This window comes from Phyllostomus hastatus, unplaced genomic scaffold, assembly GCF_019186645.2.
Source record: "Phyllostomus hastatus isolate PE091 unplaced genomic scaffold, TTU_PhHast_1.1 phas_contig_283, whole genome shotgun sequence".
NCBI lineage: Eukaryota > Metazoa > Chordata > Mammalia > Chiroptera > Phyllostomidae > Phyllostomus > Phyllostomus hastatus.
The window spans coordinates 18,259,655-18,273,803 of record NW_025333833.1 but is presented as its reverse complement, the minus strand read 5'-3'; the positions used below and the strand labels follow the sequence as shown (position 1 = coordinate 18,273,803).

At 45.2% G+C, this 14,149-nt stretch overlaps 2 protein-coding genes across 2 annotated transcripts in view; one reads left to right on the top strand and one right to left on the bottom strand.

Moving 5' to 3' along the window:
- LAMB3 (laminin subunit beta 3) overlaps nt 1-9,643 on the bottom strand; it is a 57,154-nt gene extending 47,511 nt beyond the window's left edge. The window contains exon 1 of the mRNA XM_045838740.1: nt 9,529-9,643. The gene's annotated coding sequence lies outside the window, so the exon portion shown is untranslated. The remainder of the gene's footprint in view (nt 1-9,528) is intronic.
- A 142-nt stretch (nt 9,644-9,785) lies between these two features.
- G0S2 (G0/G1 switch 2) lies at nt 9,786-10,796 on the top strand. The gene is made up of 2 exons (XM_045838682.1): nt 9,786-9,944; nt 10,066-10,796. The coding sequence occupies exon 2, from the start codon at nt 10,098-10,100 to the stop codon at nt 10,407-10,409; it is 312 nt and encodes a 103-aa protein (XP_045694638.1). The 5' UTR covers nt 9,786-9,944; nt 10,066-10,097; the 3' UTR covers nt 10,410-10,796.
- The last annotated feature ends 3,353 nt before the right edge of the window (nt 10,797-14,149 follow it).

Sequence of the window (14,149 nt, the reverse complement as noted above, 5' to 3'; positions counted from 1 at the left end):
TTTCCATGTTTGGGACTTTTGGAATTGAATAGAAAGTGATGCCATTTACCAAGATGGGAAAGACTAAGAGAGAAACATGAATTGTTTTGAAAAAAATCAAGAACTTCATTTTGCACGTATTATGTTAAAGACACCCATTAGCTATCCAAGAAGAGCTACCTGTTACACAGCTTAACAGGCAGAGAGAAACACATTCCAGAGAGAAAGACGTTTCAGAGTCACTATTGTACAGACTGTGCTATCCAGTATGGTAGCCACCAGCCACACTTTACATTGGTAAAGTTTTAAGTTCCTCAGATGATTCCCACATGCAGCCAGGATGAAGACCACTGACATGGGGCCTTGTCACCAGTCAGAGAGACAGAGCAGTACATGGTGAAGAATGTGGACCAGCCACACCTGGTGAAGAAGTATGGCACCAGCCACACTTACAGGGCATTTCATTTAAATTTAGAATAATTATGCCATGGCTGGTGTGGCTTAGTGGATTGGGTGCTGGCCTGCAAACCGGGGGATCGCTGGTTTAATTCCCGGTCAGGGCACATGCCTAGGTTGTGTGCCAGGTCAGGCCCCCAGTGGGGGTGTGTGCAAGAAGCAACCACACATTGAGGGTTTCTTTCCCTCTTTTTCTCCTTCCCTCCCCCTCTCTCTAAAAATAAATAAATAAAATATAAAAATAAATAAGTAAATTTAGATTAATTAAAATTAAAGTTATAAATTCAGTTTATCCATCACTTTAACCACATTTCAAGTGTTTGGTAGCCATATGTAGCTAGTGGCTACGATATTGGACAGCGCAAATATAAAACATTTTCATCATTGCTGAAATTGCTATAGCAAAGTACTGAGTCTCAAAGCATGGAACTGTAGGAAACCACCTAAGGAAGTAGTTCACAATTCTGGCTACCCATAAGAATCACCCCAGGAATTCAGAGCTGATTCATCTTAGGGAGCTCCGAGGCAACAGTCATTTATAAAAAGCTCCCAGGATGACTCTAAAGTGGAGCCAGGGCTGAGAGCCACCGGCCCAGGGAAATAACGTGGGTGGACGACAAGGATCATGGTAAGACCCTGGGGTGCCCCAACATGAACTCAATGTGCAGTCTCAACTTGCACACTGGAATCACCTTTAGAGTTTTAAACATACTGACATCTGCATCCTGCTTTAAGGAATTTCTGATTTAACTGCTCTTAAAGTGTTACCTGGTTTTCAGAAACTGACAAAGCTCCCTGTGCCCTGGCTGGTTTCACTTAGTGGATTGAGTGCAGGCCTACGAACCAAAAGGTTGCCAGTTTGATTCCCAGTCAGGGCACATGCCTGGGTTGCAGGCCAGGTCCCCAGTTGGGGGCATGCAAGAGGCAAACAATGGATGTATCTCTCCCACATTGATGTTTCTCTCCCTCTCTTTCTCCCTCCTTTTCTCTCTCTCTAAAAACAAATAAATAAAGTCTTTAAAAAAAGAAAAGAAAAGAAAAAGTTCCCCAGTGATTCTGACATGCAATCAGTGGTTGAGAACCACTGATTGAAAGAGGGTAATATGTGCACTGACTGGTGTGACTCAGTTGGTTGGGCATCGTCCCACAAAGTGAAATGTCACCAGCTTGATTCTCAGTCAGGGCACATGCTTGGATTGTGGATTTGGTCCCTGGTCAGGGCACATACCAGAGGCAACCAATCGATGTTTCTCTCTCATATCAGTGTTTCGCTCTCATATCAATGTTTCTCTCCCTCCCTTCTTCTCTCTCTTTAAAAATAAATAAAATCTTTTTTTAAAAGTGTTTCTAGAATGCTAAAATTCAGTTCATTCAATAAACAGCCTACTAGATTTTGGACGGGGATGAGAATGGAAACCATATGGCAGTGGGTAAAAGGGTAAATGGTTGAAGAAATTGGTATAATGATTGTAGACAACTAATAATATTAAGAGAAGCAAAGAATCTCACAAGAGATTGATAGTGATTTGGGGTCGTGGACTAGATTTTTTAAGACATTAGAGTATGTTTATTCACTGGTGGAATACTATAATAAGGAAGAAGAAAATAAGTATTCAGGAAAGGGGAGCGATCTGGCAGGAAGCTCACTCCCTACCGGAAATCCAAACCCTCCTTCCTCCTTACTAAAGATCCCCAGTGTTTTTCAAGTATTCAGGGCAATTGTCCTTTCCCCAGCTCAGAGATCAGCCTAAACCAGTGATTCTCAAACTTTAGCAGGCACCAGAATTACCTCGAGGACTTTTTACATCAAAGACAGCTAGTCCTGCACGCAGAATTCTGGTTCAATAGGTCTGGGGCAGAGCTCAAGAATCTGCATTTCTCACAAGTTCTCAGGTATTGCTGCTGCTGTTCCCAGGGACAACCTTTGAGATCCCTGGTCTAAGATCAGGATGGTAATCCTTCCCTTTATAAGTAGTATTAGGGATGGGCATTCAACCCAGTTCTGGCCAATGAAAGGAAGTCTCTTGGGGGAATCTAGGCAAGGTTTCCTTCTCAATGAAAGAGAAAGAACAGCCTCTCTCCTTTTGCTGGATGTCATCATACAGAATGCAATGGCTGGACCTGTGACAACTACCTAGGAACCATAATGTGAGCTAGACTATAACAAATCTCCATGCTGAAGATATAAGGTGAGAATGACAGAAAGTACCTGGGTCTTGATAATGTTACACTACTGAATTAATTGATCCTGAAATACCTGTTTAGTGAAATCATATATTTTTCTTCTGTTTAACCATTTTGAATTAGATGTTCTTACTTGTAGCCTAAAGCAACACGAGTTATTCATGGACTCCCATGACCTTAAGTAGATGAGTAGGATCAGATGGAGGGGCAGCTCTATACACAAAGAATCAGGATGCTTCCTCCCTGGTAATGTGACAGAAGGTAGAGCAGACAGATTTGGTGGCTGAAAATTAAGTAGCTCCTGTCTATTTCACCAGGCCATGGGTGTCAGGGAAGAGGAGGATAGAGCCTATTTTTGAAAAAGTCTTTTTCAAGAGTAATAAAGATAATTGACTTGGGAAACATAATAAGTTATAACTAACTGCCCATTTGAGGTTTGTGATTTTAAATTTACAGGGAATAAGCAGTCAGTGTGGCTGGGTAATTTATCCCAACAGTGCTAAACTGCATGGGTGTAGATTGATATAGACAGTTGACTCCAACCACGTTTAAGTCTTTCTGAGTAAATATGAGAGAAACAGAAGAGGTCAAGGAAGTGCTTATAACAATGGACCATAGATTCTAAGCCAGCTTCTCCCCATCCTGGTTATTCTTCCTGGTCTTTGTCAAGTTTTGAATGAGTTTTATCCTGTCACCCCAGCAGAAGCTCCTAGTATGCAGCTCATATTAATTTTGGGTTGTTACAAACTTGATAGCTTAAAACAAAATCCATTTACCAACTCACACTCTGTAGTCAGATGCCTGGGACAGTGATAAGGTTAATAATAGCAAGTTTCTGATAAGCTGTATCCTCACCTGGATCTTGGGGTCTTCTTTCAAGTAATGTAGTTGCAGAATAATTTAGTGCCTTATTGCTACAGAAAGCAAATAAAATTGAGAGATACTTAAGAGGCAGAATGACAAGTCTTGGTGATCCTTTACATATGAGTGGTGACAGAAAGAGAGAGGAGTAAAGGATGGCTCCCAGGCTTAGGATCCAAGCTACTAGGTAGACAATAAGCCTAAACTAATAAAGATGTGAAAGTTTAAGGGGAAGAAATACTGAATTTGGCCTTAGACATGGTGAGTTTGATACCTGAATAACATCCAAGTGGAAAAGTAGCACAGACAGGGGAGACAGGTCTACAGCTCAGCTCTGTACATCATCTGATAGAGGCAGAAATGGAAGCCTTGGGAGTAAACTAAATCACCCAAAGAGAGCATGTAGAATAAGAAAAGAGGCCACAGGACTGAGTCCTGAGAACTGTGACATTTAGAGGTTATATAAAAAACAAATGTGAGCCCTGGCTGGCGTAGCTCAGTGGATTGAGTGCGGGCTGTGAACCAAAAGCATCACCGGTTCGATTCCCAGTCAAGGCACATGCCTGGGTCACAGGCCATGGCCCCCAGCAACTGCACATTGATGTTTCTCTCTCTCTCTCTGTCTCCCTCCCTTCCCTCTCTAAAAATAAATAAATATTTTTAAAAATGTGAGACAAAGAACCCAGGAGCGTCCAGAGTAAGGTAGAAGGGAAACTAGAGGCTACGATATCATGGAAGCCAAGGAGAATGTGTTTCTAGGAGAGGGGAGTGGTCAGTAGGTCCTAGGGATGACATATGCAGTTGATCATTTATATAATTGTTCAACACCTGGCTCCCGCCTGTCGCTGCCTCACTTCCTGCCATTTCCCGGAACCCATCCTCTGTGCTCTAACGCCAATCTTGCCTCATTTCTCCTGGGCCTTGCAATGGTTTCTCAGGCCTCCCGTTGTCACAGGCAGTCCTTTCTCAGTCCAGGCCTCCCCAACTCTGAACCCCGACTCCACCCCAGAGTTACCTGGTGAACACCTTCCACCCTTTAACACCCTCAGCTGCTCAGTCATGATCTACTCTTAGGCCTCCTTTGACTACCTCCTTCCCAAATTGAATCAGTGCACTTCTTATTCTATTTGCCTACCTCATATATATCTTTATTATTGTGCTTATCTTAGTATAATGTGATAACTTATTTAATGTCTGTGTCCTGTAGTTGAATATGAGCTACTTGAAGCAAGGACAATTTGGTGTTCTGCTTTGTATAACTATACTTAACCTAGTATCAAACACACAGCCAACTTCAACAAATGTGTTTGGACCTTATTGCTGCCTATATGCTGCGTAGAGAATGTGAGTGTCCTGGGCTGGAATAAAGGACCATGGGAACTGCTGACATGGAGAAGGAAATAAAGACAGCTGAATAACAACAGAATAATAACTGAATCAATAACATGTATTGATTGTTTCATTTGTGCCAGACCACTTATAAGCCCCTTATAGTGCTCTAGCTCATTCAGACCTCAGCACACCCCACTGAATAGGTGTTATCATCACTCTCCCTTCGCAGATAGGAAAATGGAGGCTAGAGAAGTTAAGCCACTTTTCCAAGGTCAAACCCTGGTAAGACGAGCCAAGACTTAAATGCACCCAAGTCTGTTTGATTCCAGATCCCTGTACTCTCAAGTCCAGCCAGTATTTGAGCTTGGGGGAGGTCTCTTGTACTGAAAGCAATCTGTAAAGCACAGTGCTGTGATTCAGAAGTGGTACGTGGGCAGCAGGGTGCTCGTGGCTACACAAGGCTCCCAGCAAACCCTGCATGCACTGGCAGTGGCTCTGCTGGGCCAGAATCCATGAGTGACAAAAGCAAAATGTCTATAAAGGGTCCGTTCTTCAGAGTTGATCTGAAGAGGCCTTGGTGTCCCAGGAGCATGTTGGTCGGGTGCCCAAGAGTGAGCCAAGCACTGCGACATCACACACTAAGTTGGGAGTGCAAGTGAAAGGTGAGGACGCCAGAGTGGAAGGAACTAAGCCAAGTTGCCAGGTCTTAGGCAATTATAACCCCAAGGACTAGCCACTGTGCCCAAAATAACCTCCCGAGAGAATTTTAACTGACCATTTTGCAGTCTCTAGCCCAGTGCTGACTTTCAGGCCGGTGTAACTAGCATTGATCAGGCCCCTATTTTATGTTCCACAGAGACAGGGCAGGCCCACGGGAAACAAGGGAGAGCTGTATGACACGGTCCACAGTGCAGCACCACCCTGGGCAGTACAAGCCACAAAGGCAGCTGAAATTCATAGGAAAGACTAGTCAGGGTGTGCTGGCACAAGCGGGGGGTGGCTTCTTGGAACACAGGAACTGAAGGACGGAAGACAGAATAGGAAGAGAACAGCACTTCAGGTAGGAAGAAGAGTATGAGCAAAGGTGAGGCAGCAACAATGCAAACGAATTACTTCTTTGCCTGTGAGAAACCCACTGGTGGAGCAAAGGGTTCTTGTCGGAGAAGAATGGGAGATAAAGTTAAGTGAGCAGGGAAGATCAGATCATAGAGGTGCTGGATTCCATGAACATGAGTCAAGCAAATCCAACATGCAGAATCTAGGAATTCATCATGTGGGTGAGAAACCATCCCAGGCTTTATTTTAAACAGGCAGTTAAAAATATAAATGTAATTTAGGAAGATTTTTTTTCATAGCAGTGTTTGAGATGGATTAGAGAGGAAGACTAATAGCAAAAAAAAAAAACTGCACTCCCCCCAAAAAACCCTTAATGATCCTTTGAACATCCACTAAAAGTCTTACTGCAGGCAAACCTCATAAACATGGTCCTTCCCCAACCAGCCTTCACGGTCCAGTGGGGGTGACATTCATTAATTCCGTGGTTACCTATTAAGTACCTACTCTGTACCAAGGAATAGCCTGGGCCCTGTGGACACAGAGAAGAACTAAACAAAGTCCAGGCCCCCATGAAGCTCTTTCTCCAAGGGACGTGGAAGACCACACAAAAAGCAAACCAATGAATGTATCAACACAAACTCAGGTACTAAGTCCTATTGAGGAAAATAAAGCAGGGCGTTGGGCAGAGCAGAGTGGGATGAACTGGTCAGGGAAGGCCTCTCCCAGAAAACGCCACCATAGTTCAAGCCCAGAGAACAGGTAAAACGGAGGTGCCACTACCACAAATCAGGATATTGAGAAGGTGACTTCATGTTAAGAGTACAGAGAATGTGGGGCATCTTATTTGAAGTGTGTCAAGCTTTATGAAAAAAAGCAGGGCAATCGCACAGAAATATCTAGACCCTCGAACACTAATCTATAAGACCAGAGGAAGATAAAGGTTAGTATGTAGATTTAATAATCACCTATTGATAGTCGAGTAATAAGAAACAAATTTACATGAACTGAAAATAACTCAAGGACTGAAAAATGCTGGCTTTTGGTCGTGTCTCCTATGATGATCCCATCCCTACTTCATAAAATCCCAGGTGGGTGATGACTTCAGTGGGCAGCAAGCAGCAGGTTAACAAAATAATACCGCTAACAACTGAGGTTCACACACAGCCAACCATCCAAAAGACCTCTGTCCCCTGCTCCTTCAGTCTCCAAGGCACATTGGTAGGGACAGCTCTATCCACTTCTGTACTTCTCCCTTGGACCACATGTCACCCCTTTTTGATTGTTTCCTCTGCAGATGGTTCTGGGCACTTTAACGTTTGGAAGAAAGGGATTTGGAAAGCAAAATAAAATTTAAATTGGCATTCTTTGTCTTCCTAGAAATGGCAAGGATTAATATTGGGGTAGGCTCTAGGGCAGGGTGACTAACTGTTCCAGCCTGCCCAGAATGGTCCCAGTTTCAACACAGTAAGTCATGCCTCTGAAGGAAGTCCCTCAGTCCTGGGCAAAGAGGGATGAGTGGTCACCAAGGCTGGTCGGACCGTCATAGCTATATAACCTGTGTCTGACCTGTGTGATGCAACACAAGACTTTACATTGCTAAAGTGACATCAGTGCTTTAAAGCATGGGCTTAGTTTCCCAGGCCCTGTGTAATCCCCTACCCTTGAGCCTGGGCTCTCCTCCCCTCCCCCCACAACCCCTCACCCCTCACCCCAGGCAGAGGAGCTGTGTCAGAAATTCCTAAGTAGGAAGTGATCCTAAATTCCTCAGCCTCCTATTTCCTTCATCTCCCACTCAGCCTGAGCTACTACCTAAGCCAGGAACAGCAACTTTACAGGCAACTCCAATCCATGCCCCTTGCAGACCTCTCTACTCAGCATTAGCAAGCAAGCTGGTAGGGCTGGGTGTCAAAGTCAGATTCTCAAAGAGGGAAAGACAGGAACTCATCTGAGGTAGTGATGTGCTCTACCACTGCAAATCACAAGAAAGGGGAACCCCGGTGAAATGAGAATCTGCCAACCTTAAAAGATTGCTTACAGAAACACAGAAAATTCTTTGACATGTTAATTTCAGAGTTTTGAGTTCAAAGCTGAGCTGACTCAACTTCAAAACAGAAACCAGGTAAAAGCCCCAATAGAAATGTTCTTCCAAAAGCCACAATGAATGCTTGCAACACTCACAGATCTTGGCGAAGCTCACAGATCATTTCTGCCAGTTATTAGAGACTTCTCCAAAATTATAAGGAAGATTCAAAGAAAATGGCATGACTGATATTAATCTCTGCTTGGTCCCTTGTTATGGAATTTTCCTGCCCGACAAGACTAAAAGAAAAATAAGCAGAGGACACAGTCCTCCAGAAATAATCCATATCTGGCCCCTGGCTGCCTTGACTGCTTGTGTGCAGACAAAAATGTAGAAGGTTAGATAAGCTATTTAGGTAACCTCGCCCGATCTCCACAAACCAATCGTACTTCCTGAAGTACGAATAGCCAAGGCAAAGAATAGTTGTTATGGTTGTCTTTTTTTAACTGAATTGTCTGGGAAATTGCCTCAGAGCCCCAAATAAAGATTATTTTTTAAATTTTCAGATACTCAAACTTTTGATCCCTGAAACAGCTCTGCCCCATACCCCACCCCTCAGCCCCCATCCCTCCCCATCCGGCTCTGCTTGAATGATTGGGACAGGCTGCTGCAGGATTGCATCACTGACCTTTGCAATTTTCTGGCCAGTCTGATTTCCCCCTTCCCCAGCCCGCTCCCTTTCTTTTTCTAAAGCCCTTTGGCCCACCCATTTCTTTTTTTCCCTGACTTGTTAACTCTGGCACATGAAGAACCAAAGCTAAATCAGAACACACCCCCTACACACACACACACACACACACACACACACACACACACACACACAGGGCGATGATGTCTAATCCTACTCACGGGCCTACTATCTTCACACTTCCAAGAGTGCTTTCTATTCCTTAACTTCTCACCCAAACTCTCTGCTCTCAGCCTTCTGCCCCTATACTGTTTCTGTGATAAGCTGGGCTGGCACAGTTGTACCCCCAGATTCAGGGAAGTGGCAAATAATTTTTGAAAACAGCATGAAATATTTAGAGTTCAGACCAGCAGACTAACTTTTGCCAACAGCCCCTCTTCCATCTTCACCTCCCCTCAGCCCCCAACTTCATATCTAAAGGGGGAAAGGGGCAATTTGGATTTAATGGCAGTTCCCTGATACACAGAAGTACACAGAAATGCCTGCAGGCACAGAGACTGAGGTCACATGCACACACACGCACACCTGGGCATAACCGAGCCCCTGAATGAATAGTTATCAGCGACCTTAACAATGCAAGCACCTGTGAATAAAACCAGTCAGGCCGGAAAGAAGCACACACTGCCCTTATGCAGAACCTGGAGACAAGTTCTGTTCTTTACCCCGACGCTTCCCCCTTGCCTTCCTCCTCTAAGACCTTCACACCTGTGGGAAGAGGACAACACTTCTGAATAAAAACCAGTGATTCTCCCATTAGGTATAACCCTAGATGTCCACCTTAGGGGCCCTTCTCAGGCTGCCCAGGACCAGATAAGCAGTGCACCCACCCACACTGCTAAGAGAAAGTCGTGTCACAGAAGTACCCGGGTGCCTCCTTGGGCTCAGGTCTCACCCTTGCGTGCCCCCGAACGGGACCTCCCCCGTGCAGATCTGCCCTCCCGGGACCCTGCTCACGCGTCTTCGGCGTGCACAGCTCTTGGCCGCCCCAATCCCCAACCAGCCCCACCGCCCCACCGCCCCACCGCGTCTCAGCCCCGCTCCTCCCCCTCTTCCCTCTTCCTCCCACCCTCCTCCCCACCCCGCCTCCCTCTGGCTCGCGCAGCGCTGGCCCCAGCCCAGGAGCCCAGGAGGCGGGTTTTGGAGAAAAGATATAAGCGGTCGTGGGACGCTGACAAGGTGTCAGCTGCGGAATCTCCAACTGGCAGAGCCGCAGCTGCCCAAGAGGAGAACGCGGAGCCGGCCGGACCGACAGACGCGCCCCCTGCCCCTAGCTCACCAAGCCTCCCGGACGCTCACCGCGCAGTTCAGGTGAGCCCGGCTGGCACAGCGCAGCGGGGCCCCCTTTCTGGGGGTCGAGGGAGGCGGGCCCAGGCAGCGGGTGCCATTCTTCAGTGTTAACGGTTTCCTTTCTGCTCCTCTCCACCTGCAGGTCCCGCCCGCCCCTAGGAGCCCAGAGCCGGGATGGAAACGGTGCAGGAGCTGATTCCACTGGTCAGAGAGATGATGGCCCAGAAGCCCAGCAGGAAGCTGGTGAAGCTGTACGTGGTGGGCGGCGTGCTGGCCCTGTTCGGCGTGGTGCTGAGCCTGATGGAGACCGTGTGCAGCCCCTTTACGGCCGCCAGCCGCCTGCGCGAGGAGGAGGCTGCCAGGGCCGCACTGCAGGCCGCCCGGGAGCGCCAGGCCCTGCAGGCACTAGCCCTGCAGGAGAAGGACAAACAACGGGATGCCATCCTCTTCAGCCGGGCCCTAGCCAACCGGCAGCACGCCTCCTAGAAACTGTGGGAGGCCAGTAGAGGTGAGAGGAAGAGGGAGAGAGAGAGAGAGAGCGCGCGCGCAAGAAAGGAAAAGACAGAGCTGGAGACTGAGAATGATTCAAGTAGAAGAGAGCCGGAGTCCTGGGCTGTTTGGATGGACTTTGGAGAAGCCAGACTCCCTGAAAGTGAGCTAGCTCACAGATCCACCAAAAGGAGTCTGGGATGAGTTTTGCTGCTGTGCAGCGCCGCAGAAGGATGACCTGTCCAAAACTGCGTATCTTTGAGCCCAGTGCATCTACCATTTGCACTAGAGCAGAAGGAGGAGAAGTCCTTTTTATATTATTGGCATTATTATTATTGTTTTTACAATGACCATCATTTTTAAATAAAAGATATTTTATACAAACTCTCAGTCTCTGATTCCTGAGGGGCATGGTCCCCTGGGCTGGACGTGTTGGTGAGAGGAGTCTGGCCTGAGTGAGCACTGCGGAGAGAGAGCAGCTTCCCGCAGGTCAGGAAACACTTTCTTCACTGCTAGGGACTCTGATATTCATATTCCATGCTTATACGTCTGTTGAGGATTTGTTTTTGTTCCGTGTTAAGGATGGGAAGAGAAAAACCTCCAAACGTCCCACCAGACTTAGCGTTTTAGGTGAGGAGCTAAATCAACTTCTGAGCTAGAGTACCTGGATAGGAGATACAAAAAAATTATCATTTCACACCTGTGCACCAGAGGCTCCTATGGCCAATACCGCCTTTTTCCCAATTGTATTTTAGCAAGAGAAAGAGGGAGAGAAGGAGGGCAAGAGGAGGGAGAACACCAGCCAGCTGGTTGGAAGGGAGTGAAGGCAGGCTTCCAAGAACTCCTAACTGAATGTCTAGTTCTACCCAGCCTTCCTCCTCATGAACTCAGATCACACTAGGAGAAGGTCTTGGTTAGAAGGAAAAAAGACTGGTTGGCACAGACCTCAGCCCTCTCTCTCCCGGGACAAAGTTTGCTTGTGGTAATACCTAATTCAGTGTCTCCATAGAACTCGGCAAAGGAAATTTGAACAATTGCTCTTAAAGAGGTAGCTAGGGGCATGGGCCTGATGGCCCCTCTCCTTGCAATTTTAACATGCCTCATGCCTAACCCAATACAGACACTTCACTCTTGTCATCAATAGCTATGCGTTTTTGCCAAACTCACCAATGGCTTCTGTCATTGGCTCTGATCAGACGCTCTCTCTACCACCTCCCCCTCCCACACCCCCCTCCATTTTATTTCTGCCAGCTCGAATCCTACCCAGGCTTCCTGGCTCCGATAAAATGTCATCTCCCCCTGTGATGCAAGTTATGACTCCAAACAAAAGAACAATCAGAATGGGGTAGTATTAATCAAAGGAAAACAGGTGTATATATAAAGAAGGGAGGTATCATAAAGAAGGTACCTTTATATATAAAGGAAGAGAAGAATATGGCACCACTGTTCTCCCTGTTTCCAAATTGGGAAGCTCACCCCTATATCAAGACATAGCCTCACCTTAAATGTCCAAACACTTCTTAGGAATTCACCCAATCTTATTCTTCCAGTTCGTTTTCCCAAATCCCTCCCCTGTTGCGTTAATGATTTCTCCTCCCATTTAGCCACCATCCTGCCCAGCTCTCAACAGCTCAAACCACCCCCTAGGACATTCACCCCAAACCAACCCACTGCCAGACTGTCTTCTGTTCATACCTTCCATCCTGCCGCTCCTCCACTCAAGGAACACCACAGACTAAACTCCCATGCCCCAGTGTGTCCGTGATCTGCTTCTACCCCAGCCTTTCAATGGCTTCTCAGACTGCCCAGCACACACCCTGGTACCTTCTTTTTCGGTGTTTTGTATCTTTGTTCACATTATTCTTCCCACCTGAATGTCCTCTAGCCTACAATCTCCACATCTTCTGAAGCCAACATCAAATTCTCCAAGACAGGTATGATCTCAAGTATTCTGCCTATTGCCAAACCATATATCAAATCATGTACTCTAATTTTTTGTTTAGAAAATAATGCCTACTTTTTGGTTTGTCTATGTATAAGAAAATATATATTTTACATATTTGCCTGAATATATAAGTAATGCCTATATATTTTTAGTTTAAAAGCTATGCCTTGTGTCTATATATGTTCAAAATACCCAACCCAATTAAGTCCACACTATTGAAATTTTCTCTGTCCTAACTGATCTTCTCATTTCTCTGAATTCTTATAGATCATACTGTCTGGGTTTCATACTGGATCATTCAGAAGTGAAGTTTTTTCTTTGGTTGTTTTATGGATTTCATCATATTTCTCATAGTATAATCTTCTCAAGGTCAAGGACTACAGCTTCCTATTTAGTGTTTATAGAAATTATCAAGTCCTATGGAAATAGTAGATTCTTAATAAATATTTGATTGCTCAATTAATTGATTATGAAGTTAGAACAATGATTCTCAACGGGAGAGGGAGCAATTTTGTCACACCAGGACACATGTGACAATGTCTGGAGACATTTCAGGTTGTCTGGTAGGGAAGGAGGGGCACTACAGGTAACATCTAGTGAGTAGAAGCCAGGGATGCTGTGAAACATCTTAGAACACACAGGATAACCACCCACAACAAAGAATTCTCCAGTCCAAAATGTCTATAGGACTGAAGTTGAGAAACTCTGGGTTAAAGGAAAGTAAGGGGAAAGGATCCGCTTAGTAGTTTCAGAACCAAGGTTTTGAGGAGTCTCACAAGACAATGCCTGGGTGTGAACCAACATGATAAGACCCTCTTCCAATCCAGTAACAAAATTGGCCCTTGGCCTTATCCTAGTTGACAATTTCATCAGCAATCTAGGAGAAGTCAAGAAGGTACACATCAATTCTGCTGATGATGTAGAGCTGAATAGTAGAGTCAGGATTCAAAACAACTCAACAGATTGGAACCATGCACTGAAGCTAACTCATTGGAATGAAATAGGGAAAAAGAGCACAGAATTATGGTCCAAAAAAATCAGATGCATGGCCACAGATTATGAAAGCTTATTCTAGCAACAGATCATGTGAAAAAGACATACATATTTCTACCAATTACAAGTTCAATATAAGCCAACAAGGACTAGTGACAGGGCTGTTAAAACAAAGTAACACCTTACTGGTGAAACTAGAACATCCAGAAAGAGGGAAGAGAAGGTGGTTTTGTTTTACTTGGCCATCTGGCAAGGGAGAAACAAAAGAAGTTAAGTCTTACTGCCTGGATTGCTTGGGTTTGCATTCCAACTCCTTATTTATGAGCTTTAAAGCCCTCAACAAGTAAGTTACTTATAAACTGTCTGCCTCAAGTTACTTATATTTTCTTCCCATCTATAAAATAATGTTTCAGATTAAATGAGTTAAGTGCTTAGAGAGTACCTGGCATGTACAGTGGACCCTTGAACAATGTTAAGAGCACTGACTTCCGTTGCAGTCAAAAATCGAAGGATAACTTTTGCCCACCCCCCCAAAATTAACTACCTTCAATATTCATGGAGAATTGTTTCGAGCCTCCTGCATCTGGTGGATACCAAAACCTGTGGATGTTCAAGTGCCCCATATAAAATAACATAAATCAATGCATACATAGCCCTCCAAATCCATGGATTCCCAATCATGGATTGAAAACAGTACAAATATTTATTTTTAAAATATGTTATTTATTTATTTTTAGAGAGAGGGGAAGGGAGGGGGAAAGAGAGGGAGAGAAACATTGATGTGTGAGAGAAACATCCA